The 27,762-nt window shown below is 44.6% G+C and overlaps 1 protein-coding gene across 1 annotated transcript in view; it reads right to left on the bottom strand.

Moving 5' to 3' along the window:
• TAOK3 (TAO kinase 3) overlaps positions 1–27,762 on the bottom strand; it is a 97,020-nt gene that overhangs the window by 48,820 nt on the left and 20,438 nt on the right. The window contains exons 2-4 of the mRNA XM_054392782.1: positions 7,892–7,978; positions 6,484–6,692; positions 1,041–1,112 (exon numbers count right to left, since the gene is read on the bottom strand). Coding sequence (XP_054248757.1) covers positions 1,041–1,112; positions 6,484–6,603 — 192 coding nt within the window. The 5' untranslated portion in view covers positions 6,604–6,692; positions 7,892–7,978. The remainder of the gene's footprint in view (positions 1–1,040; positions 1,113–6,483; positions 6,693–7,891; positions 7,979–27,762) is intronic.

Below are 27,762 nucleotides of genomic sequence, written 5' to 3'. Positions count from 1 at the left end.
TACTGAACTGTTCAGTGGTCTTAAACTTAGTAACCCAGCTGCCCCAAGAGGCACCACCAACCTCTATGTGATATTACAAGTTAGCTGTTTGCTTCCTTCTGCTACACAGCACAAAGCCACTGACATTTGAAAGACCTCAGCACAGTTAGGAGACCAACAGGTAAGCAAGGGACAAAAATGAGTTTGAAACAGAGAATCATAGAATGGCCTAGGTTGGAAAGGACCTTCGAGATCATCTGCTCCAACCTCCCCGCCATAGGCAGGGACACCTCTCAACTAGACTCAGCTGCTCAAGGCCTCATCCAACCTGGCCTTGAACACCCCCAGGGATGAGGCATCCACAACCTCTCTGGGCAACCTATTCCAGAGTCTCACCACCCTCCTACTGAAGAACTTCTTCCTAAGATCCAGTCTAAACCCACTCTCCCTCAGCTTCAAACTATTCCTCCTTGTCCTGTCTCTAGACACCCTTATGAAAAGTCCCTCTGCAGCCTTCCTGTAGGATCCCTTCAGGTATCAGAAGGCAGCTCTAAGGTCAGGTCAATGCACCAACCCATCAGAGTCAATCCTCTCTCAAAACAGAAAAACAAAGAGGAGCAACTACCAAGGAACAACTGAAGTGATCCTGATATTCTTGCAGTGAGCCTGATACTCTGAACACAAGGTGAATGCAATTTTAGATTATAGCTCCCAAAAAAGGTTTTAAGTCAGCTGTACCTTTCAGCTGACACCTCTGAGAGCTGTGGTGATGGCTCCAGTAGCTCTTCATGCATTCATTATTGAAATCATTCCTGAAATAGCCACCACATGAGCAGGCTCAATTCCCATTCACTTCCTTAAACTCAACTATTTGTCAAAATTAGCATAAGCTCATTTTCCCACCACAAACCTCCATGCTTCCTATGGAAGTGAGCAACAGCTGCCCCATTAAAAAGCTGATCTGCTAGGGTCAAATGAAATATTGCAGCTAATTTCACTCTTCAAATTCACATTATGGTCGCAACAGCTGCTGCATGCAGAATTGGCTTCATTCTTCTTACCTCGTTCGTTTGCTTTCCACTATAGGACATTTTCTTGACTGCCACCACCTCATTAGTGTGGGAATTTGTAGCCTGGAGTAAGGAAAAAGAAACAGATTGAAATAAGTGTGATTTTTTTTTTCCTCCCCATGGAGTGAGCTGTGCCTGTGGCAAATGCAAGCTTTTTTTCCTCCTGTATCACATCCTTGCAAGCTTCTACACTTCAGAGACATCTTCCTTGTGATACGAGCTACCAGACAACTACTATGACACTTTTTGCTTGCTTTATCTGTCAATATTCACCTCCAACAGGTCTAGGGAGGTTCTCCTCCCTCTCTACTCTGCCCCGTGAGACCACATCTGGAATACTGCATCCAGTTTTGGGCTCCCCAATTCAAGAGAGACAGGGATCTGCTAGAGAGTCCAACAGAGAGATACAAGGATGTTTGGGGGACTTGAACATCTCTCCTAGGAAGAAAGACCTGGGCCTGTTTAATCTTGAGAAGAGAAGGCTGAGAGGGAATCTATCAATGTCTATAAATATCTGAGGTCAAGATGAAGGTGCCTGGTGCCCAGTGATAGGATCAGGAACAGTGGGTAGGAGCTAGAGCACAGGAGGTTCCATTTCAACATCACTGGAGACACACTGGAGCAGGCTGCCCAGAGAGGTTGTGGAGTCTCCTTCTCTGGAGACTTTCAAAACCTTCCTGGATGTGTTCCTGCATGACCTGCCCTAGGTGACTGGGGGGCTTGTGACTCAATGGTTTCTAGAGGTCCCTTCCTACCCCTAACATTCTGTGATTCTGTTCCTCCCTTGGCCCAATATTGCATCCACTCACAATGTGCAAGTCACAGTTTTACTGGAACTGTAGGAAAAGAGTTTTAGATAAACCTTTGGAAAAAAATCTTTTCCTAAGAAACCAATAAAGAGCTGTATCAAAATCTCATCCCAACACCCCATACAACACTGACATTGCTCAACAGCTATTTCAATTTCCAGTTTCAAGGCCATGCTTCATTCTGCAATTTTATCTCCATTGAAAAAGCAACCTTCCTTTCATAGAATCATAGAATCAACCAGGTTGGAAGAGATCTCCAGGATCATCCAGTCCAACCTATCACCCAGCCCTATCCAATCAACCAGACCATGGTGCTAAGTGCCTCATCCAGGCTTCTCTTGAACATCTCCAGGGATGGCGACTCCACCACCTAGCTGGGCAGCCCATTCCAATGGGTAATCACTCTCTGTGAAGAACTTCCTCCTAATATCCAGGCTATACCTCTCCTGATATAGGCTGAGACTCGAGCTGTGTCCCCTTGTTCTGCTGCTGGTTGCCTGGGAGAAGAAACCAACCCCTACCTGGCTACAACCTCCCTTTCAGCACACCAGATCTGCTTTGCTAGGAATATTACTCAGTCATCAAAAAATCAGCTTTTCTGCAGCCTGTATGATACAGGAGTGGTGCTTAGAGATTGAAAACTCAGTTTCAGAAAGACCTCTACTTGACTGCCCTTGTTTCTGCATGTTCAGGACAGAGAACTTGAAGGTTACAGTCTTAAAAGGAGTTGTTGAAATCCCTGGACCTCCAAGCATTTACCATTTGGGGGACAAAAAATTAGTCACAGTTAAAAGCTTCAAATACAATGGAAGCTAAATATGGTAAATCCTTCTTTCAGCTGCTTGAGAGGATGAGTGCTACACTTTCAAGTAATGTATTAATGAAAGACATTTCCTGATGCATCAGTGACTTCAAAGAAAAATGAGACTGGCTGAACCAAGAAAGCACAGGAATTACTCATGTGAGCTGACACACTCAAGACCCTTCACAGCACACACTCCTCAAATGAGCTGGAGAAAGCTGAAAACAAAGAACTTCTGGATAAGGCAAAATCCTTCCTAACCACTCACCATCCTGACTTGGCAGCTAAAAGATCAAGAGTATTTTATTCAAATAGAGGAATTAATGCTGGTGTATTTCTGTTACATTAATTCCAGGTATCTTCACATGAGCCTGGTATCTCTCATTCCAGCCATACTTCTTAGCTGCATGGCACACTGCCACGTTCTCACAGTTGTGGGTGAAGCTCTTGCTGTACCAAGTGCCTGGGATCCTTCTGACTGAACTAACTTAAAGGGCTGTACAAGCACACTTGACAGAAATAGCCACTTGCTGAAGTGGTTTTGCCTATATTTGTAGATCTTCAACGAAAAGCTTGGCAGAAACCAAGCACATTTTGCTTGCAAAACCTCCTTCTGCAGTGCTCTCACCTGCTTTATCACCTTTCCCTATTTTTAAGGTGGATAGAAGTAGGTTGTTTTGGATGAAAACTATCCTTCTCAAGCTTGAAGTCAACTTAGTTGGTTTCAAGCCAAGTTAGAATCAACTTTAAAACCTTGTGAGAAGTGATATACTTCTTCTTAGCCTTCTGATACACGAAGGGATCACTTCTTTCAAGCAAAAAAAAAACTCCAGAAATTTCAAAGTATCTTGCCAAGCCTTGGCAATAGTAGACTAGAAAGCAGAACAGCTTGCAAAAACTGAGCTCAGATGGAAGTTTATACCAGGATAATCATACTAATTCACAACAACAACAGTGTCAGGATACAGATCAAGGTACCTGCTGTTTGTAGTAGCATCAGTTATGTACTAACAGCATCACAATCCACACCCTGCTCCTTTTGTCTGATGTATCTGAAGTCTCTTCCCCATTCTTTTGGATGATCTAGAAAGCCCCTTCAAAGTTTTTTTGACCTATTCTCCTCTTTTGATACCAGGATCCTTGCAATCTTGCTATAATGATCCAAGATCTTAGCTCCTCTCTCCCACCAAGATGCATAAGAATCAAGGTGTAAGACAGGCTATGAAAGCTTTTAAGAAGGAGTCAAAAACCAAAGCAAGGATGCATGGCATGCCCTGCATGGTAGGGAGAAGCTCTTGCTTGATTCATACAAAGCAGGGTACAGCTAGAGATCTTCTGCAGGTGACTGGATGGATCTCAGGCTACTGTGCACTGAAAACTGCACATGGGTGAGTTCCTGCTTGTGACTTAGCTACAGAGCAGGACAGGGCAAAGACTCCTAAGAACAACTTAGTGGCTGCCAAGTGCTTCATGCAACAGGAAAGAAAGCTTAAATTTCAAACAGTGACCAAGAAGTGTGGCTGTACCACAGTGAAGTGGTGATGCAGCTAATTACCATGTTCCTGCAGCAATATTACTACAGGTGTGACTGTAATCACCTGGCTGGGAAGGATGTGGCTGCTGCCAGGACACTGCAAGAAGCTGCAGTCTGGCTAAACTCTGCCATGGTTTTAAAGCACAGTTCAGTGAAGCATGCAGGGAAAGGGGGGAAGAGAGGCATCAGGGAATCACAACTCTTTTACCTAGCCACAGTGGCATCTCAGTTGTAGGCCTGCTTGGTAGACAAGACCTCTAATACTCCTCGTGGTCTTTCAAGGAGCTTCTGGACACCAGAGCTGAATGATAAAGGTGGCACCTTCACTACTTCATCTTTACCTTCAATCATACCATGCATCCTTTCTCTTTGGTTTTGAAAAGCACTGGGTAGGACCTCCCTACTCCCATCTGAAAAAGCCTTCTTCTCATGGAATGGATCAGCATGTGCTGTGAGTTTGAGAGCCACATCCTCTTACACATGCAGTATATTCAGCATTGGATGTGTTCATCATCCTGTCTCTTAAACTCCAACATCTAAGTTCCTGTTCCACTTCTGACAATCCCCATGGCAGAATCCCCTCTGCATCACAGCTACCAGGTTAAGCACTGAGGAATTAAGTCATTATCCCTCAAACCCCAGAGGCACTGCTTATCTGACACAAAATATCAGGCTCCTCTCCCATTCTAGTAACAGTTCCACCAACATCTCCCATCACTTCACACAGCTATGAAGAGTGAGTTAGAATGTTTACAATTAACTCATGCTAGCTACTGCCAGCTTCTGGAGCTGCAGGTGTAAGAATACCCATTCTAAACAGTTTAGTGTTATTTAAAAGTCCCAAGTCTAATGAGCCTGATCTTGTGGAGTGGCAGGCCTTGCTATCAAGCAGTTTTCATTTGCCTTTGACTGATTTTTTTCCCTACTGAATCCTATTTTAGATTCATCAATAACAATTGGGTTTTAATTCTTTCTAAATCCAGTATTTTGGATTTGTCTTTGTTTGATACTAACTGTAAAAGCACTATTCTCACTTTCTCTTGACTCTTGCAATTAACACAATCCTTCCTTCCTGATGGAATTCTCATTCTTTCCTTTCCTTTTGCTATGCAAACATTTGCTATTGAAGACAATCAGTTATGAGATGAACATGGGGACAGGAAGGTAGCAAACCAAAATGACCTTTCAAAGCTATCTCCAACTCACAGATTCATAGATTGCATTGGGTTGGAAGGAACCCTCAAAGGTCATCTTGCCCAACATCGCTGCAGTCAGCAGAGACATCTCTGACTAGATCTGGCTGACCAGGGCCACATCAAGGCTGATCTTGAATGCCTCCAGGGACAGGGCCTTAATCACATCTCTGGGCAACCTGTTCCAGTATTTCACCGCCCTCACTGTGAAGAGCCTCCTCCTGATGTCCAACCTAAATCTCCCCTGTGCCAGTTTCAAACCACTGTCCCATCACCCATAAGCCCTTCTAAACAGTCCTTCCCCAGCATCTTCCTGTAGGTCCCCTTCAGATACTGAAATGTAGCTAATAAGATCTGCCTGGAGCCTTCTCTTCTCCAGGATGAACTCAATTCTTCACAGGAAAGGTTCTCCAGCCCTCTGATCATCTTTGTGGCCCTCCTCTGGACCCACTCCATCAGGTCCATGTCTCTCTTGTTGGGGTTCCCAGAGCTGGACACAGTACTGCAGGTGAATTCTCAGCAGAGCAGAATGGCAGAATCACCTCTCTCGATCTGCTGGGCCATGCTTCTTCTTTTAGGGCAGTCTCCACTACCAGAGCAGCAGAGAAATTATTCAAAAGCCTGAATGCAGTCTGAAGTGACTTCCCCATATGGTATCTTTACCCAAGCAGCCACAACATCAATTCATTACCAAAAGTAGCTTTTAACTCCAAACACATTTTGAATCATTAACTCACTAGATCTATTCATTTGCACTGGTTCACAGGCATATGAGCACCAAGTAGAGCATCTTGAAATTCCAGTTTGGCAAATCAATTTCCAACTGTTTAAATTCAACTTTCAGCATCAGACAGCACAAGATACCATCTACTTAACCTGAATGATTGGGTGCACTATTAAAACTGTAGTCAGCTGCTACTATAAATAACAGCTGTAACAGTAAAGAGCTCAGGAGTGCTCTGGAACACTTCTGGTGATGTGTTGGAAGAAAGCTAACACAAACAAATCACTAAGAGCTCAAAGGATGCTGAAAACCTCGGAGATGTCACTTCAAATGGTTTTGTTTTGCACAGAAGGAGGTAAAAACCATACTTACGAAGTAAACTGCTCCAAAACTTCCATGCCCAATTTCATGTAAGCCCACAAATATCTCTTCAGGATCATCTTTGTAGAACAGGTCAGCTATTTCTGGGTCCTTTGGCACCCCTTTGCGCATGTTGAAGTATTATGAACTACTTTGTGCTTTCGATTCCCAATCGGTTTCTTCCTTCATCGACAAAGTGGTTTGTAGCTAGCATTCAGCACCTGGTGGAGAAAGTTCATCTTTCATCTGTTTCCCCTCTTCCTCTGACAGCAAAACAAGAGGAAACACTTTCAGGAGCAATAGGCTTCACTATCGTTTCCTTCAGCTAATTCTTTTTTACTTATTACTCCAATTTAGAGAGATTAAAATACATTCAGAGCTCTTTATCTCATACAGGAAGCAAGTGCTGCACTTACACTAAGGTCCACTTGAAGCCACGAGTCCTGTTGCTATGCAAAAACATCCTGTGATAGGAGTTTGTTATTCCTCATGCTGGTCTCCTAATGTGTCAGCTTTTAGACTACCACCATTGTTCCTCCTCCTTTTCCCTCTGCTGTTTGTTTGCTTTATTTCTCTACTCCCACTTGCCAGCTGGTGCTAGTAGAAAAGTTAGTTTCTATCCCACAGAAACACCCCACAATCATGTGATTTTCTATTTATTTATTTTCCAGAGCTAAAAAGTGCTGTTGGGTTGTGATGGCTTCTAGCTCACAGAGCTGCTTTGAAAGCTTCTAGACCCTCACCACAGAAGGCAGAGCTTTACCTCCTTAACCCCTTTCTTTAGCATAAGGCAGCACAGAACTGAGCTGTGCTTAAACGAACATCTTAAATATCCATCCCCAAAATTTCACTTTATGTGGAAAAAGAACCCCAAACATCAGAAAGTTTCACATTTCCTATCAAAGCATCCTGAAAAGTCTGCATTGGTTCAGTAAACGCTGGTGTGTAAAGCAAGGACAGATGCCTCTATCCATCTGCTTTTAGCTTCTGAAACACAGCAGGTTATCTGCAGATGAGTCCACTGGAGCAGTTTCTTACACCCTGGAGTAAATCTCAGAACTACTTCCAGATATGTAGTTCAGCACCTCTTTTACTGAGACCACATCTTCTCTGTGCACAAAGTACAAAATATTGTGAAAACATGCAGTAAAATGTTCACCCTACCTCATGATATCAAGAGAAAGGCGAGAGAGAGCAGCTGAAACTCAGCAATCGGATAAAATTAAACCTAGAACACAGGAAGAAGGCTTGGGAAGGTTGCAGGCTGTAAGTGTCACCCAGATGGAATGATGAAAGCACAGCCTAATTTTGGTCTGGGGCTGAAATAGTTCCCTTGGCTCAGGATGACAAGTAATGGAGCAACAAGCCCCACAAAGCAGGGGACAGCAGAGGTACAGGGAAGTGTTCTGCTGCAGCATACCTGGATATCTGTGGCACAACGCATGCTCTGTGGCTCAGATTCCTTTCAGCAGCATTGTCCTGTGCTCTTGTCCTCCCAGCCTCTCTTCTGCAAAGGAAAACAAACATCAGTGTTGGGAAAAGGTATTTCAAGTTTTATACCTGATGCTAGTCCACAGAAACACTACATCTGGAAAAGACCATGGACTGACCATCTGAATGTGAAGCTAAAGGAGCATGGGCTGGGAATGCTGGTGGGGTCTCCTCCTGCACTTCTGTGTTTTCCAGCCCTTGAGCTATCACTGTAAGATAGGAAACAAGCAAGAGAGATGAAATGCCAAGTTCTTTGACTTTTATAAAGACACTTCAGCTTGCTGGGGCATAGGAGGAGCATGGAAGTCTGTTCTCAGACTGCACTGATCAAATTGCCTATAAAAAGGATGAAGCTTTCACAGCTGAGCATTATTTTGCTGAGGATGTTGTACCCAGTGACATGCAAGACTTCAAAGAAAGTCCTAAGCATTAGTAAGTCAAAAGTTGTTGGATTCCACTGAGGAGAGAATGAGCAATGAAAAGATGAAAAAGGAGGGCAACCAGTCAGAGCCATCAGCTGAAATCAGGGCTAGATTGCTCATGGTTAAGGATGCAACTCACTGCAGTCACCCATTCCTACTGGTGTAGCAATGCTGCTGAAACAGTCACAGTCATCTTCTCCTGGCAATCAAACACAGCCAGAGGTTGGAATTAGCTTGCCCTTACTGCAAAGGTTATCACACAGCCACATCCACATCCAAGTAAAGCACACTGCAGGAATTACACTGCCAAAACCTGAATTTATGTCCACAGAAATTCATACCCAACAAGCAACTTATCTTCTCATTTATTGGGAAGAAATACAGCAGAAGCCTTTCTGCTAGTAGCTAACAGTACCCAAAGCCAGCTATTTCTGTCTCCTGTTCTCAGCTCAGGGCAGTACTATTGAGCTGTTCAGAAGCTATTTGTAGAGCAGCAGAAAAAGGCTCTGCCATGTTTAGTTAAAAATAAAATAAAATTCTCCAGAATAAACAAATGACAAAAGCCAGCTGAATGAGATGATTATTCACTCTCAGCTGATTGGCCTCACCCAAAGGTGCTATATTTACTCCATGCCTGCAGACAGGGGCAAAGAATGCTGCATTTCAGGTCTGGCATTTGTCAGCCCAGTGAAAAAATCCATTTGGCTTCAGAACAATAAAAACAAAGTCGTGAAGAAAACAATTTAGCCATCTCTAGTCAAACCAACTTCTCTGGCCACAAAGTCTGTGCAGCAGCAGCAGCAGCTTGGATATTCAAGGGTGGATTGGGAAACTAAATGTCAAGGCTTTAAGTCCTAAGCATGTCATTCTCCACTTAGACACAGAGCAAGGCTGTACAACAAGCAGGTCTTCTCAGGAGGATTAGTATGTTCAGAGAATCATTTAGGTTGGAAAAGACCTTCAAGATCAGAGTCCAACAATGAACTCAGCTCTACCAAGTTCACCACTAAGCCATATCCCCAAGCAGCACATCTACACAGCTTTTAAACACATAGAATGGTTTGTGTTGGAAGGAACCTCCAAAGGTCATCCAGTCCAACCCCCCTGCAGTCAGCAGGGACATCCTCCACTAGATCAGTTTGCTCAGAGCCTTGTCCAGCCTGACCTTGAATGTCCCCACAGATGGGGCCTCAGCTACCTGCCTGAGCAACCTGTTCCAGTGTTCCACCACCCTCATGCTGCAGAACTTGTTCCTAACATCCAATCTAAACCTTCTCTTATTTCAGACCACTGCCCCTCTCCTATCACTGCAGGCCTTTGTAAAGAGTCCCTCTGCAGCCTTCTTGTAGGCCCCCTTCAGGTATTGCAATTCCCAAGGATGGTGACTCCATCACCTCCCTGGGCAGCCTGCTCTAATACCTGACCAATCTTTGAGGAGAGAAATTTCTCCTGATACCCATCCTAAACCTCCCCTGGCACAATTTGAGACCATTTCCTCTGCTTCCATCACCTGATACTAGGCAGAAGCAGCTCATTTCTACTTTCGTCCTTCAACAAGCACACCCAAAGCAGGGTTTGAGACTCTGTGTGTTCTGAACACCTCAAATGAAAACAGCGTTCATCACACTGGCAGTAATTTAGGGAAGTGACTCAAGAGTGTCACAGCTTGTGAGCTCAGCATTTTGTTCAGACAAGGCTCTTTGGAGATGCCTCAACCTGCCTACCTAGAAATAAAAGCTCTCTTTCAACAGTCACCAGTGAAAAATGCCTGCCTTGGAGGACAAACTGCTTGTGCCCTGTTTGTGAATCACTCCAAGGGGCTAGAAAAATGAGATGGATTCTGAAGAGTCCATCCAGCATCAGAAATGATGTGAAGAAAAACATGGCAAACATTACCTGAGGAAAAAATCCCTAGTGACAGTTACAGAGCATATTGTGACAAGGAATTTGTTTTTTAAATTAAAAAAATGTGGGGTTTTTTAAGGTCTAAGACTATTCCAGCTACAACTGGGAAATCAGTGTGATGTTAGACACATCTACACAGCAATGCCTCCATTTGCCAGGAGTGTCACAACCAAAGAAAAGCAAAGCAAGCAGTCACTTTGAAATCCAGTTCTTGATGGAAAACACCAGGCCATCTGTGACCTGCCCAGTGCAGAACTGCCCAAAGCAAGAGTGAAATGCTGAAGAGCTTCACTGAAAACTACGGCTGCAAAACATTTGTGTTCTTTCAGAATCATAGGATCATTAAGGTTGGGAAAGACCTTTAAGACCATTGAATCCAACTGTAACCCATCTACTACGACCATTAAACCATATCCTGCAGCACCACATCTACAGATTCTTGAACACCTTCAGGGATGGGGACTCCACCACCTCCCTGGGCAGCCTGTTCCAATGCCTGGCCACTCTGGCAGCAAAGAAATTTTTCTTAATATCCAACCTTAACCTCCCCTGGCACAACTTAAGCCCATGAAGCAAATCTGTTTAGAGCAGTTTGCTGTGCCATCCTCTGCCACCCTTCGAACACAGCACCCCAGGAATGCAACCCACCCTCTAAATGGAGCAGGTAGTTCTTGCTGGAGTTCTGACCCATTGCCATCTCATCACAGGGGTTCACAGATTCTCTACTCCTTACTTACACTAAACAGCACAATAACCTTTTAGTGCTTTTAGTTGCTGAGGCAGGCTAACAGGTCTCACCATGGAGTTCCAGCAGAAAATGATGGTAGAGAATAAAGGAACAGTTAGGCCAGGGAGCAATTAGCAGCATACTACTGACTATGAACAAGGCATGATCACAGAACCCCAGAATAGTAGGGGTTGGAAGGGACCTCCAGAGATCCAACCCCCTGCCAAAGCAGGATCACTTTGAGCTGGTCACACAGGAACACACCCAGGGAAGTTTTGGAAGTCTCCAGAGAAGGAGACCAGTGACACATCTGCAGAATACTCGTAGTCTGGACCATGGACAATGCTGTCAACAAGCCTCACTACTACAGCAAACAAGTGGGGGTTTTCCCACCAGTTTAAGTAAAAATATGTTCAAACAGAAGCAATCCTCACATTCACACAGTGTGCATCACAGCTTCTGCTGCCTATCACAGAGACCCAGCAAAGTGGGCAGTGGAAAAGACCCCTAGGCATCATCTGGTCCAATCCCTGTGCTAAAGCAGGGTCACCCACAGCTGGTTGACCAAGACTGTGATCAGGTTGTTTGGGAATCTTGCCAGAGGAGAGGGCTCCACCATCTCTCCAGGCAGCCCAGTCCGGTGCTCAGTCACCCTCAAAGTGAAGAAATTTTTCCTTATGTTTAGGTAGAATTTCCTGTGTTCTTGTTTGTGTCTGATGACCCTTGATTTGTTGCTGGGCACCACTGAAAGGAGTCTGACCCATCCTCTTGACCCTTGCCCTTTAGATCTTGATAAGATCCTCAATAAGGCTTATATTTACACTAAAAGCTTCTTGCTACCATTTATGACCTCCAGGTGCTATATTAATAACAACAGGAAAGACCTTGACCTGAATGTGAAGGAAGCAACACAACCCAACTGGAAGAGCCTTTAAGAACAGCTGAAATACCCACATTTCCAAAATCCCATGGATCTAAACCTACATCTGTGTCCAAGACAACAGTTACACTTGGGCACTCAAGGTCTGTTGATGCCTTCACAGAGCATGGTGTCAGAAGAGTTGAGATACTTGGTTCTTTTCTTTGTCAAGTTCCACATGACATCCTGACTTCTAAACTGGAAGAAACATGGACTTGAGGGATGGACCACTTGCTGGATAAAGAATTGGCTGGATGGTCCTAGTCAATGGCTCAATGTCCAAATGGAGATCAGTAACAAGTGGTGTCCCTCAGAGGTCTGCCCTGGGTCCAGTGCTGTTTAGCACCTTTGTCAGTGATATGGACAGTAGGACTGAGTGCACCCTCAGCAAGTTTGCAGATGACTCCAAGCTGTGTGGTCCAGTTGACATGCTGGAGGGAGGGATCCATCCAGAGGGACCTGGACAGGTTTGAGAGGTAGGCCCAAGCCAACCTTATGAAGTTCAACAAGGCCAAGTGCCAGGTCCCGCAACTGGGGTAGGGCAATCCCAAGCACAAATAGAAACTGGATGATCTTTAAGGTCCCTTCCAACCCAAACTATTCTATGTTTCTATAAAGCTGACTAATGACCAGCACTCTGCCTTCACTCACAACACAGAAACATTTCCACACCCTAAAAGCATCTCAACTTCACCCCACTCAGTGCAAATATGTGGTGCGTAAAACACCTTGAACTGCATCTCACGCCACCATGGGCCCCGTCCAAATGCATACAGGAATATATAAAATTAATTTTAGTTCCCAACTACACCACAGGACTTCCCAAAACAAGGACAAAGTTTTCCACTTCAAGCAGAAAAACAAACTACAGGAAACAGGGTGGAACAGCAGCAGATTCCACTCATAGGAGGAGCAACATGACATGGCTCACGCATTCATTTTTAGATATTTGGGGGGAGATAATTTTACACCAGGATTGTTTTTCCAAGAATTACACACACAGAGTCCCCTTTCTTCATTGTGGCCTCTATACAACCTCCAAAAATCCGGAAGACAACACGAAGGAGGGAATTCTCAGATGAATTCAGCTGATAGAAACTGGCCCAAGTAAGAAAGCTTGTGAGTTCCAAAAGGTGCTCAAGTCCCACCATAGTCATAGATTCATAAAACAGTTTGGGCTGGGAGAAACCTTAAAGATCATCTAGTTCCAATCCCCCCTGACATAGGCAGGGACACTCCCACTAGACCAGATGGCTTAAGGACTCATTCAACCTGGCCTTGAACACACAGGGAGGAGGCATCCACAACCTCCCTGGGCAACCTGTTCCAGTCCACCCTCACTGTAAAGAGTTTCTTCCTCATCTCCAGTTTAAATCTGCCCTCCTCACATAGAAACTCAAGTAAGTTACACATTACACAAAGTTACACATTACACACTTACACACAGCCCTGACACACAAACTTGTATTGCTTTATTTGTTTGATGTAGGGGTTTTTGTTTGTTTTCAGGCAGGAGGAGCAATTTGCCTTTGTTTTAGTCAGCACATGGCTCCCTACAAGGCCAGAGACAAACACTTCACCCAGTGCTTTCACACCTAGCTCCCCTCCCCACAGTCTGCATGGGATGGACAGTACACTCAGCCCATTAGTTCACAGCAGCAGGCAATTTGGCTTTCTGAGAAAGACTGTTGAAAAGGTTTCAAGCTTTTCAGTGAAAATTTCTTTCTTCAAAGAGTGGGGAGGTGTTGGAACACACAGCCCAGGGAGGTGGTAGAGTTGCCATCCCTGGAGGTGTTCAAGACGGGTGTAGATCTGGTGCTTCAGAATATAGTTTAGTGGGCATGGTAGTTGGGTTATGGTTGAACTCACTGATTTTGAGGGTCTTCTCCAACCTTAATGATTCTATGATTTGCCCAGGGAGGTTTTTGACATCCCCCCCCGGAGGTGTTCAAGGCCAGATTGGACAAGGTCTTGAGCAACCTGGTCTAGTGGAAGGTGTCCTTGCCCATGAAGGGGGGGTTGGAAATAAATGATCTTCAAGGTCCCATCCAACCCAAACCATTCTATGATTCTGTGATTTCTTTGATCATTAAGAATTATTTCTCTAGCTAACATTATGTAACTGACAGCAACAAACATGGGTTTTCCCAGCACCTTGTTTTACCTCTTAGACCAGTCAGACACACAGAGTCAGAATCACAGAAGGCTTGGAAGGGACCTCTAGAGATCATCAAGCCCAACTCACCTGCCAAAGCAGGATCACCTAGGACAGGCTGCACAGGAACATGTCCAGGTGGGTTTTGAAAGTCTCCAGAGAAGGAGACCCCAGAACCTCTCTAGGCAGCCTGCTGCAGTGCTGTTACCCACATACCTGGTACATCAGTTCAATTCTGGTACATACATCCAAGCTAATTCCAAGTTTGCTGTCGGTGTATACAAAAAGCAACTGCACAGCATCCTTTGTTTATTTAAATGAATCACTGCTTCCGAGATCCTCAGGAGAGATTTCACTTTGGTCTAGAAGCAGCAAGTCCTCTCACATTCTTTTGGCAAATTTCTAAGAAGCAAAATTTGTAGGTAACAGAAATAAGAAGTACCCAGTGACCTTCAGTAGCAAGAAACAAGATTTTTGCAGGGCATTTGAAAATGCTCTGCAGGTATCAGGAGAGTGTTCCCTAAGGGTATGCAGTGGGGGGATCAGGTTGAAGAATCAGGACACAATCTGCTAGGAAAGTTGTATAAAGTAACCAGAACACGAGCACAAAAGGTGTCTGGTCATATAGGAAGGAGCTGAGACTCAAGTGCTGGTTTCTCACACACTCCCTCTTCTGCTCTGCTTTTCAAAGCACCTCCCACATCCTCACAGAATACACTTGGTTAGAAGAGACCTTCAAGACCCTTCAACCCTGTACTGAAGGGTCAACACTAAACCATGTCTGTAAGCACCTGGTCCATTCACCACCTGGACATCCCAGGGATGGTGATTCCAGCACTGCCCTGGGCAGACAATTCCAATGTTAGAGAACCCTTTCAGTAAAGAAATATTTCCTAACATCCAGCCTAAACCTCCCCTGGCACAGTTTGCAACTATTTCCTCTACTCCTGTTGCCTGCCACTAGGGAGAAGAGGCTGGCCCCATCCAACTCAATCACACCGTTTTAATTACTATTTGCATAATATCTGGATGCTAGCACAGCTCTTCACTGCTTCCACTTCTACAAAGAACTGTGAGCATTTTCCTTTGCCAGGGTTCATTTGAACACCAGCCTGACCCACACTTACTTGAATCAGCATTCTCCAGCCAGGTCATTCCGATTACTCACGCTAATAAAATCCCCTGAATCAGAGCTTCCCTGACTAAGGTGATGCCTGTGCATAGTGCCCCGGGATATGGAATTGCACTCCTAACTTGCAGGTCTCACTGGAGCAACACTTTTTTGTTTCCTGATTAGCAGCACTGATTCGAAAGTAAACGTTCCATTTGTAATTTCTCTGCGTGTCATGAACAAGACAACATAAACTTATCCCCCCAAAAATTCCCAACATAAACCCAGTGGACTTAAAGTCAAGAAAGAATCACTTTTAGCCCTGGGGGCACTGTGCTTCAACAAGTAAAAAGTCCAGCAAGATGTCAGCTTTCCAAAGGAATCGGTACCAGTTAAACTTTAAACAATGTAATGAAAATGTTATGCCTTTTTTCCCAGTGTGTATTACAGGGTAATTTCCACTGCTCCAGTTCTTGGATCAGAAGCTCTTGTATCATAATGCACATTGTGGCAGGTGACCAATAAGGCCAGCAACAGCCTGGCCTGGATCAGCCATAGTGTGGCCAGCAGGAGTAGGGAAGTGATGGTGCCCCTGCACCCAGCACTGGCAAGGCTCCACCTAGAGTACTGGGTTCAGTTTTGGCCCCCTCACTCCAAGAAGGACATTGAGGGGCTGGATCATGCCCAGAGAAGGGCAACAAAGCTGGTGAAGGGTCTGGAGAACAGGTCTGGTGAGAAGCAGCTGAGGGAACTGGAGAAAAGGAGGCTGAAGGCAGAGCTTCTGGTTCTCTACAATTCCCCAAAAAAGAGGTTGGAGGGAGATGGGGTTTGGTCTACTTCTCCCTACTATCAGGTGATAGAAGGAGGTGAAACGGCCTCAAATTGTGCCAGGCAGGGTTTAGGTTGGTGATTAGGAAAAATTTCTTTTCTGCAAGAGTGGTCAGGGATTGGAAGAGGCTGCCCAGGGAGGTGGTGGAGTCCCCATCCCTGGAGGTCTTCAAGAAATGTGTGGCAATGGCACTTTGGGATTGCCATGGTGGTGTTGGGTTGGTGAACCCTTTCTAGCTGAAACAACTCTATGATTCTATAAAACCTGGAGGGATTTACTAGGGTTTTGCAAGTGTATTTGAGTCACTACATAAACCTTGTGTAGTTAAAAAAAAAAAAAAGGAAGGAAAAAGGTTTCTTGCTCTGAAAAACAACATTTCATAGGATTTCATCATGGCACACTTGAAATAATTCAACAGCACATCTGGAAGGGAGGAAACACACATGAATCATTTTAAATCCTAATATACATAAAGCCCAAATAGCATCACACAGAGAAATACAAATTTTGTCAGATCTTCTCATCAAAACAGCTCATATGGGTCATGAAATTGAGGAAATTGCCTTCCTCTTTCCAGCAGAATTTTTTTCTGCAGCATTTTTGTCAGGCTCTTCATCATGCTGCTTAAAAGGCAGTGAACTCCAGACAATTACAAATTCATGAGTATTACTCTGTGTGCTCCTCAAGAGGCAAAAAGAAGTCATTGAATTTGTTTATGAAAGCCAGCAGCACACTCAGAGTTTCTTACCTATTAATGTAACAGCTTCTAAAAAGCTGAAGCCATTTTGTGCTTTAAAGCTATTTTTAGGTATTTTTAAAGAGTTTCTATTTTGACCATCACATAATCAAACAACAATAACAGGCAGCAACTGGAGAAATGCATTCCTACAGTTCCCCAGGCTGACACTGCAGGGAGAGCCAACCTATTCCTGCTTACCTGCAGTAAAAACCCAGGTGACACTGAAGCTATCATAGTGGCCATCAGATTTACTTGCCACCAGATCACTTACATCCTAAACATACAGTAAGACTTCAAGCATATTTCCATCTGCATTTTCATCTCAGTTTTTCAACAGACCCCACCTTGAATACTGTGTCCAGTTCTAGGGTCCCCATCATAAGAAGGGCATAGAACTGTTGAAGCGAGTCCAGAGAAGGGCCAAAGGATGATCCAAGGGCTGGAGCACCTCTGCTATCAGGATAGGCTGAGGGAGCTGGGGGTGTTCAGCCTAGAAAAGAGAAGTCTCCAGGGGGACCTTAGAGCTGCCTTCCACTAGCTGAAGGGAACCTGCAGGAAGGCTGGAGAGGGACTTTTCCTAAGGGTGTCTAGTGACAGGACAAGAAGGAATGGTTTGAAGCTGAGGGAGAGCAGGATTAGAGTGGATCTTAGGAAGAAGTTCTTCAATACAAGGGTGGTGAGACTCTGGGATAGGTTTTACAGAGAGGCTGTGAAAGCCTCCTCCCTGGAGGTGTCCAAGGCCAGATTGCATGAGGCCTTGGGCAGCCAAGCCTTGTTGAGAGGCATCCCTGCTCATGGCAGGAGGGCTGGAGTAGATGAACTCTGAGGTCCCTTCCAACCTAGGCCATTCTGTGATTCTATGACTGCTAAGATAAGTCTGAACACTAACAAATGCTGTGAGTTTTCCAATGCATTTTCTAATTTTTAGCTTAGATGGCATGACTTTGATGTGACCCTTGGAGGAAAGTAGATTTAAGTGAGGTTAGTGTATAATGCTACTGAAGAGGTACTTTGGACTAGCCAGGAAGAAAAGGTGTGTTGTAGTGGGAGGAGGTGAAATGCCTGGGATCTCATTTGGGACAAGAAGTGATTTCATTAGGTAAGCACAAAACAATAAGGAAGAGCCTTTACCACAGCAGTGCGCTGGTGCAGTTTTGTAGCTGCTGTTGTAACACTGCCTGGCTGTGAAAAAAGAGGTTTCTATATTAAAATCTGGTTATTCTCCTTTTCCAAGGAAAATTAACTCGGATACCGATTTGCTGGAAGCTAAGCCACAGTAAAACTGGCCACAAAGGGAGTCCTGCAGTAGGTCCTTAACAAAAAAAAAAAAACCAAACCAAACAAACAACCCCCCCCCCCAAAAAAAAAGAAACCCAAAAAAACCAAAGAACTAAACCAAACCCCAAACCAGATGCAGATTGCACTAACAGGAAAAAAAAAATAAAGTAAGATATTCTTTTGTCATGGAGAGTCAGAACACCTCTCAAAACAAACCACATTGTGATTTATGGTTGGTTCTTTTTTTTTCCTTCTAGTTTGATGAGACAGGAGAAGGCAAGTGTAAAATATGGTCTTCATGATTCTAAGGAAATCCAAGGATCTTCAACAGCCTGGAGAAGAGAAGGTTCCTGGCAGTACCCGAATGGGGCTACAGGAAAGCTGGGGAGGGACTTTTGACAAGGGCTTGTAGGGATGGGGTGAGAGGGAATGGATTGAAGCTTGATGGAGGCAGATTTTACTGGAAATTAGGAAGAAATTCTTTCCAGTGAGGGTGGTGAGACACTGGAAGAGGTTGCTCAGGGAGGTTGTGGATGCTCCCTCCCTGGAGGTGTTCAAGGTCAGGCTGGATGAGGCCTTGAGCAACCTGGGCTGGTGGAAGGTGTCCGTACCCGTGACAGGGATTCGAACTACATGATCCTTAAGGTCTCTCCCAACCCAAACCATTCTGTGATTATCAGATTTCTATTAAGAACCCACCCCCAAACTCTTAATTTCTACAGCAAGCAGCCTGTGTTGACAATTGTCTCCTGTGATGAGGTTTAGATGCTTCCCTTGTACCCCAGCTGGTTTCAGCAGCAGCACAGAAAGCCCCAAGCACTCCAATGTATTTCCCCCACCAAACCCACACTTTGCTGCCTTACCCCTCTTCTCTGCCCCATGAATCCCTCCCTACCACACCTCCTTTTATAGAGCTCCTTCCTTCCTGCCTCCTCTGTGCCAGCCAGAGATAAGACTTTAAGAAGCTGCCTTTTTTGACTCATTGGCTTTATCATTTCAGCTGGGTCTGCCCTCAGTGACTCCAACACATCCAGCTCTCCTCCTGACCTATTTACAGGCACGCCTGTAGCCATTAACACTCATATCATTAAATGGCTACAACTGCTTCATTCAGGTCTTCAAAGTCTGCTTCAGGAGTGGAATTAAAGACGAAAAAGCTGATTTTGAAAAAAATCCACCACAATTCAGTTTCACATGGGATTACTGTTATTAAATGACAAACTCAGCCAAGACATAAATCAGTCACTAAATACACACCTCACCCACTGACTTTCCATTCCTCATTGCTCTTTACAGCTCTCTGAAAGGAAGCTGCAGTGAGGTGAGGGTTGGATTCTTCTCCCTAGTATCAGGTGATAGGACGAGAGGAAATAGCCTGAAATTGTGCCAGGGGAGGCTTAGGTTGGACATTAGGAAAAAATTCTTTGCTGCAAGAGTAGTCAGGGAGTTTGTGACAGGCTGCCCAGGGAGGTGGTGTTATCACCATCCCTGGAAGTGTTCAGTATGTGTGGACCTGGCACTTTGTGACATGGTTTAATGGCCATGGTGGTGTTGGGTTGATCTTAGAGCCATCCTAGAGGGCTCTTCCAGCCAAACCAATTTTCACATTCTATTTCAGTAGGCTTTTACTCCTCCCCTCTTGCCCTTCTCTGGAGTACTCCCAAGGGGCATAGGACCCAAACCACATCATACCAGCACAATCTACTGGATACCTCTTTTCATTTCTGCTGGTCCATTTTCTCTTTAGTAAGTTTGTCCCATGACAGTTCCAGATCTCCAGGTTTGGTTTGGTTTGTTGGTGTTTCTTTTTTTTTTTCTTTTTTTTTTTTTCCCCCCAGAGCTGCTTCTGTTCTAGGAAGAAATCTACAGGCACAAGTTTCCTCCATCTTCTTCCAAGTTCACTTGAGGAAAAGCACAAACACTGCCTTTACCTCACAGCTTGGGTTGGGCAGAGTTGTGCTTTACAGAGAGCTGGGTCACAAATACAATTAATATGCTTGGAGGAACATTTCTATTATTAGGGTCACATTCATATTTGCATCCCTCATGGCACCTCCAGAAGCTCTTTTCTGAACATAGTTTAACACAGGAGAAAAATATGCTCCATTTTACACATGGGTGGACAAATTTAGTTGCTAACATTAAATTAGAACAACTGCAGCATTTGAGGAAAGGTTGGAAAGAATTTAATCTGATTCACCCACTCCCTTGATAACTCCACTAAAAAGGGCACCCAGGCAATTTAGGATTTGGATGTACAGAAGGCAGGGAATGGTGTTTCACTTCCTCACTTCCACTTTTACTCATTCTGAGAACAACACACACTCCTCCCACCACCTGAAGAGCTTCAGGAAATGCTTCATGTTTGTCCTATATTCTTTAAAAAGCAGCACTCAGGGTAACAGCTCAGAGAAGAAACACAGAGGATGTCTAATGATCTGATGCTTAGTACTTTAAGTGACAATATTAACATGAAGTAAATTCACTACATGCAGCATACTTCACCTGGAACATCTTTGCTACCCCTTTAAAAAAAAAAAAATCATGCACTGTTACCCAGATTATTTCAAGAAGGGGCAGGAATAAAGTGTAACAGTGACTGGATGGAGAAACAGACATGGTTCTGGGTGCAGGAGGCTGTCCTCATTTCCTTCCACTCTTTTTCAGGACTGTAAGATGCCACAGAAGCTGTTTCCACTGCCCTTTCATTATGCAGTGAGTGTGCTAATATGCGTATTAATCCAGACCAGAGGCACCCTGCATCACTAATGCATGTTTCTGACCACCACTTCCCCCCTGCCTTGCCTGAAACCTCCTGCAAACCTGGCAAGCATCACCATATCAGATTATTCCAGCATTCTGCAGTTATATTTTGGTATGGCCTCAGGAGTTCCTATACTTAGACTCCCCAAACTGAAGTTTGGGATTCTGGAGTACAGCTCTGCAGCAGCTTGAGCACTCCTGACTAATTTGGATCTAACTTAACTTGTAACTAAACTGCATTATACACCCCTGCTGCCTTTGCTGCTTTGGATAACTCCATCTTAATTTAGCTAGGTGCAAAGAAGCCATCCCAGACTTCCAGAGATGAAATTTCTATCTGCATTTCATTAACTGCTCTCTGCAGCCACCTCCTTCTCCATCATGCTAACACAGCCCTTGTACAGCCCCACACTCAATCAATCCAGAAGCTGATCCAGACAAAACCCCAGCAAACCCAGGTCGTTTTCCACACAGAATTGTTCCACAGCCCCGCATCTACCAATGCAAACAAGAGTGAACAGCAAGAGGCAGGAAAAACTTCTGCCTCCAAAAACCCTCCAGCAAGGCTACCAGAACACCTCAGGCACTAGGATTTCCAAGAAAAGTGCTAGTTTCAGGCCAGCCATTTATCAAAATGGAATGGATTTAGTACCCGATTCTGACAGCTACACATTTTCTCCCCATGAAGAGGTTCACAGAATCATAGAATTGTTTGGGTTGGAAAAGACTTCTAGGATCATCAAGTCCAACCATCAATGCAGCATGACCATGGCCATTAAACCATGTTCCCAAGTACCACATCCACACATTTCTTGAACACCTCCAGGGATGTGACTCCACCACTTCCCTGGGCAGCCTGTTCCAATCCCTGACCACTCCTGCAGCAAAGACATTTTGCCTTATCTCCAACCTAAACCCTGCCTAGCACAATTTCAGGCCATTTCCTCCTGTCTTATCACTTGATAATAGGAAGAAGATATCAACCCCCACCTCATTCCAACCTCTTTTCAGGGAGTTGTAGAGGGCCTGAAGGTCTGCTCTCAGCCTCCTTTTCTCCAGGCTGAACAACCCCAGTTCCCCGCGCTGTGTCTCACCAGTTGTGTTCACCAGACCCTTCACCAGCTTTGTTGCCCTTCTTTGCACATGATCCAGCTCCTCAATGGCCTTCTTGGAGTGAGGGGCCCAAAACTGAACCCAGTATTTGAGGTATGGCCTCACCAGTGCTGGGTATAGTGGCACAATCACTGCCCTACTCCTGCTGGCCACAGGATGTTGTTGGCCTGAAGCCTTCTTCATACAAATACAGCTTTGGTTCCAACCAAAGGGAGATCAAAAGAAGGAAGGCAGTGGAGATGTAGGCTCCTGGGCTAGGATATGCCACTGGCAAGTAGCCATCCCCTCAGCATACCTTCTCTTGAATCCACCTCCAGTTTTAACTGATATTCACTCTCGTTTTAAATGTTCTGCACTTAAAGTTCATTTTTCCACTTGAAATTCCAACAGCAAGCTTCAGCACCACATCCTCACATAGAGGTGTGTCCTCTGATGAGCTTTACAGCACTCAGATTTAATATTTCAGAATGTTAAACCCAGAGAGGAAAAAAAAAAAAAATTATCAGTAAACAAAACCTACTTGGTGTCCTCAAGAAAACGAGCCAGAAGTAAGGGTAAAATAAGGGATGTGACTAATCTCCTCACAGGCAAAGAAAGTAGATTGGGTCTCCCAGGACCTAGTGGGTCCTTTTAGGAAAAGGGGAAGGTAGATCACCATGGCAACAGAGTATGTGCTGAGATGCTTTAGCAGTGCAGTGTGCTAGGCTATGAGCACAATGGCTAAGGCCCTTCCAACCAAAGGAAAAGCTTTTAGCAAAACCATGGAGTGCATTTCTGCTTGCTGCAATTTCCAAGAACAACAAACTGATGCTGCAAGAAGACACCACGGGTATGGCTAACAGAAATTATTACCAAAGCTTCAATTAAATTCTCTGTCTGTTGGGCTACCTGAAGAAAACTGATCATAGGACAGTTTGGGTTGGAAGGGACCTCCAAAGGTCATCTAGTCCAACTCCCCTGCAGTCAGCAGGGACATCCTTCACTAGATCAGGTTGCTCAAAGCCCTGTCTTGCCTGACCTTGAGTATCTCCAGGGATGGGGCTCAACTATCTCCCTGGATAACCTGTTCCAGTGTTCCACCACCCCCACGGTAAAGAACTTGTTCCTAAAAAAACAATCTAAATCTCCACTTCTCTCATTTCAAAGCACTCCTCTCCTACCACTGCAGGCCTTTGCAAACAGTCCCTCTGCAGCCTTCTTGTAGCCCCTTCAGGTATGGAAGGCTGCTATTAGGTCTCCCTGGAGCCTTCTCTTCCCCAGGCTGGACAACCGCAGCTCCCTCAGCCTGTCCTCACAGCAGAGGTGCTCCAGCCCTCTGATCATCTCTGTGGCTCTCCTTGGACTTGCTCCATCAGGTCCATGTCCTTCCTGTGTTTAGGGCTCCAGGTGAGGTCTCAACAGAGCAGAGCAGCAGAATCACCTCCCTTGATCTGATGGTCACACTTCTGATTCAGCCCAGGATGTCATTGGCCTTCTGGGCTGCAAAACATCTAAAAAACATCTAAAGTCTTCCACAGTCAGTGAAAGAAAATTAGGAGGGGAGGGTCAAATGTAGTGACTGCTGGCCCAGCTTCTCTGCAAAGTGCCTACATCACTCCAGATTATTGCCCATCTGCACCAAAATACACATCACAGGACGTGGGAGGGTGGCTGCAAGGTCAATGGTCCTTGATTAAGGTGACTTCTGTGGGTGACATTGGCAGAAATTTACACTGGCATTTGAGGGCAGGAGAGAACAGATGAGAGAAGTTCAGCTCAGGCACAAGACTAAAACAAGAAAAAAGAACAAAAAGGATATGAAAGGATATGAAAAATGACCACCTCCTAAAGAATAATTTAGACATTACTTCTGTGTGAGCAGCAGCCAAGGAAGTGCAGGTGATCTTGGAATGTGTGTGTTCAATGGACAAGAAGCCATAAAATCCAATCTTACTGGTAAACACTGCATAAGAAGAGGAGATTTAGAGACCACTGAGACTTAATTTTGCTCTAATGATAATTTGCTATTTGGAATCATTACCAAGATGGCCATTTAGTTGTTTGCTGGTTTTGAGAAGGCATCTGAAGTACTGACATAGATTTGTCTGCATTAAGCTTTCCAAAACTGAACAGGTTTCGGGCACTTATCTTATAGATAACATTCAGTCATAGCTGAGGTGATGAAACCATTATGTTAAACACAAACATAGCCAGATCCACCTTGAGAGCAACAAAGCTGGTGAAGGGTCTGGAGAACAGATCTTCCAAGGAGCAGCTGAAGGAACTAGGGTTGTTTCATCTGGAGAAGGCTGAGGGGAGACCTCATTGCTTTCTACAACTCCTTGAAGGGAGGTGGGGGTTGGCTGCTTCTCCCTAGTATCAGGTGATATAAAGGAGAGGAAATGGCCTCAAATTGTGCCAGGGGAGGTTTAGGTTGGAAATGAGGCAAAATGTCTTTGCTGCAAGAGTGGTCAGGGACTGGAACAGGCTGCCCAGGGAGGTGGTAGAGTCCCCATCCCTAGAGGTGTTCAAGAAATGCGTGGATGTGGCACTCGCAGACATGGTTTGATGGCCTTGGTGGTGGTGGGTTGATGGTTGGACTTGATGGTCCTGGAGGGCCTTTCCAACCCAAACAATTCTATGATTGAGTGGCTCAGACTGAGAGAAAACAGCAGCAGCAGAGCGGCTGCTGAAATGCTTTTGCTCCCAAAGCAGGGCAGCATACAGTAGTAGCAAGATTTTCAGCTACTCACTCACACTGCTGAATTTTAAATTAATTGTAACCACACAGGAAAAAGACCTGGGGGTTGCTGTAGACAGCTCTCTGAAAACATCTGCTCAGCGTGCAGAGGCAGTCAAAAAGGCAAATGGAGTGTTGGGATGCATAAATACAATGACAGAAAGCCATGCTAAAAATACTCATGTCACAACAGAAATTAAGGATCAAAGAGATCATATTATCCAAACACAATATCCCACACCAGATACAGGAAAAGGGCTGAGGAAATCAAGCAGAAAAAGAAATTGAAGCATTGGACATAAAGGGAAGACATCAACATGAAGGTAAACTGAAAATAAAGCAAACTTACACAGGGGATAAACAGAAGAGGCAATGATGCATTAAACAAAATGGGAAACCCCACAGGACAAGGCTGTTCATTCTTCTCTCCTCTGAGAAGAGGCAGAGCAAGGAACAACTACCAACTTCAAAATACAACAGCTAACTCTGATGGAAGGATGCAAACCACAAGTGATTCTGTGCTGAATAAAGACACAAAACCACCTCAGTTAATGAATCCACTGATTTGTAATACGAATGAAAAGGTCAGAATCAAAAGCTGAGATAATTGCAGTGGAAACCAGGGAACACTACCACAGTCAGATGACCACCATGGACTGCCTAAGACCAGTGTCAAAGCAGAAACCCTGAAGCACCTCCTTTAGAGGGAGATTTCTTAATTTTGCCCACTTGATAAGCTTTTTTACCCCATCTCTGTGAAGATCAAGTTCAGCATCCTTCACAATAGGATCCAAGTTCACCACACAGCCCCCAGTCCCTCTGCTCTTCACACCAGCACACTACAACCATTTCCTACAGGTCTACTTTAGGAGTTCCCTTTTCTTCATCCTTTATTTAACAATAAATCCCCATCAGCCTCCCCCTGCAATCCAGCACATTTACTCCTTGTAGGGTTTCCTCAGTTCAGCCCTTTCTTTCCTTGGAAAAAACAAAACAAAACAAAAAACCCCATCCCACCTGCTTGAAACATCCAACTCTAAACTTGCCATTAATCCAACTGATCAGGAAAACCGTTTCAAACCACATTTATTGTTTATATCATAGAAGGGCTTGAGTTGGAAGGGACCTTAGAGATCATCTCATTCCAACCCCCCTGCCGTGGACAGGGCCACCTCCCACTTGACCAGATTGCTCAAAGCCTCATCAACCCTGGCTTAAACACTTCCAGGGATGAAGCATCCACAACTTCTCTGGGCACCCCATTCCAGTGTCTCATCACCCTCATGGTAAAGAGCTTCTTCCTAATGTCTAATCTAAGTCTACCCTTCCCTAGTTTCAAACCATCTCCCCTCATCCTATCACCACAGGCCCTTATGAACAGTCCCTCTGCAGCTTTTCTGTAGCTCCCCTTCAGGTACTGGAAAGCTGCTATAAGGTCTCTTTGGAGCCTTCTCTTCTCTAGGCTGCACAGACCCAACTATCTGATGTTACTCCAGTGTATTTCAACAATGTTGAGAGGGAATAATAGCTGAAGAGAAGAAATAGATCAAGAGTCTTTTTATTCATTATTTCTGGGGCAAATTCCTGGGGCAGCAGCTTTTACATACGCAAGGAAAGGAAAAGTCACTTTTTCTTTCTGTAGATCTGTTTTTGTCTAACAGACGAATTCCAGTTACGCTTCCTAAAGCTCCTTGGAGCTGCCAGACGTCTTCCAAGGATGTTCTGGGAATAAGATTTATTATTTGAAGCTTGGTTACTATGGATAATACACTAATCAAAATACCAAGCAAAAGTGTAACACAAGCCAGCACTCCATGGATCCCATCACCTGCAGGGTGCAGCTCAGTACTGGTCCTTGTTTAGTGGTCCCTGCTGGCAAATAACTACATGTGACCATCTCCAAAGCCAAAACAGAAATGCTGACATTTAGCATCACAGTGCTCCACAACTTCCTAACTTGATCTAAACAACTTCTGGCCAACTGATGTGTGGTTTGGAGAGAAGTAGTGCTGGAGGAGCTACACCCAGCTGGGACAGGTCTGTACCACAGCATCGTGCTTCTCCTCATTCTCCAGCATCAGCTTTGCTTGGCTGAGAGCAGACACACTGCAGGTTCCCAGAGCAGACACACTGCGTGCTTCCCACCATGTGTACACACCAAACATATCCATCTCTACTCTGGATTACAAACACAGCTGCTTGAGCAGCTATGGTCCAGTGATTTCAAGGGACAGATGTTTAGGCATCACTTGGCCACTTAAACCTTTGTTTATTTGGACAGATATTGAGATAAAATAGCTACAAGTTACATCACTGAGCAAAGCCCTACTTACACAACTGTCTGTTTAAATCCTCTGCTGTAGCAAAGATGCACTTGCAGGAAAGAAGAGATCAAGACCACCAGGTCTAGCTGGGCATCCTTAACTTGAGCTTATTTTGACAGAAACTCTTTATTTTCTACTATGAAACCCTCCACCACATTTCTCTGCAAACCTTGCCTTGGCAGCAACAGTAAACAAAGCAGCTTTTGAAGACTGTAGCAGAACTTCAGTATCATCCAATAATCTTAAATCTCATGCAATTAAGCCATTAAACTTTTCTAACAGAAACCAAAACACTCTTTTTGCTGAATAAAACATCTAAAGTTCATTCACTGATACGATCTCGACGCCCTACTTGTTTCTTCTATAACCAGGCAAAAAAAGGAAAAAAAAAAAAAAACAAACCCACACAAGAAAGAAAAGCCTGAATGGAGATTAAATAATACATGAGGTTTTTATCTAAAGACAACTCAGCCTAACTGCTACAGTAAAGCTTTCATCACTAGGAACATCTTTGCCAAGTGTATCTTCCCCTGCAGGCAATGTGGTTGGACTTAAATCAGAAAAAGTCAGTCATTTCTGTCAGCCTGTTCCAGTTCTGCTTTCTATTAAGACAGACTGAAGCCCTTTTCCCATCATGAGCACTGGGGAAAACACATCTTTTCCCACATTTCATCCTCTCTGCTCACAGTGCCAGAACTTTACCTGTTTGGGTATGGAAACTCAGTCTAAATTCATTCACAGAATTTACAGATCCATAGAATGGTCTGGGTTGGAAAGGACCTTAAAGGTCATCTAA

This window comes from Indicator indicator, chromosome 26 (genome assembly GCF_027791375.1).
Source record: "Indicator indicator isolate 239-I01 chromosome 26, UM_Iind_1.1, whole genome shotgun sequence".
Classification (NCBI taxonomy): domain Eukaryota; kingdom Metazoa; phylum Chordata; class Aves; order Piciformes; family Indicatoridae; genus Indicator; species Indicator indicator.
This window is presented reverse-complemented; position numbering and strand designations above follow the sequence as displayed.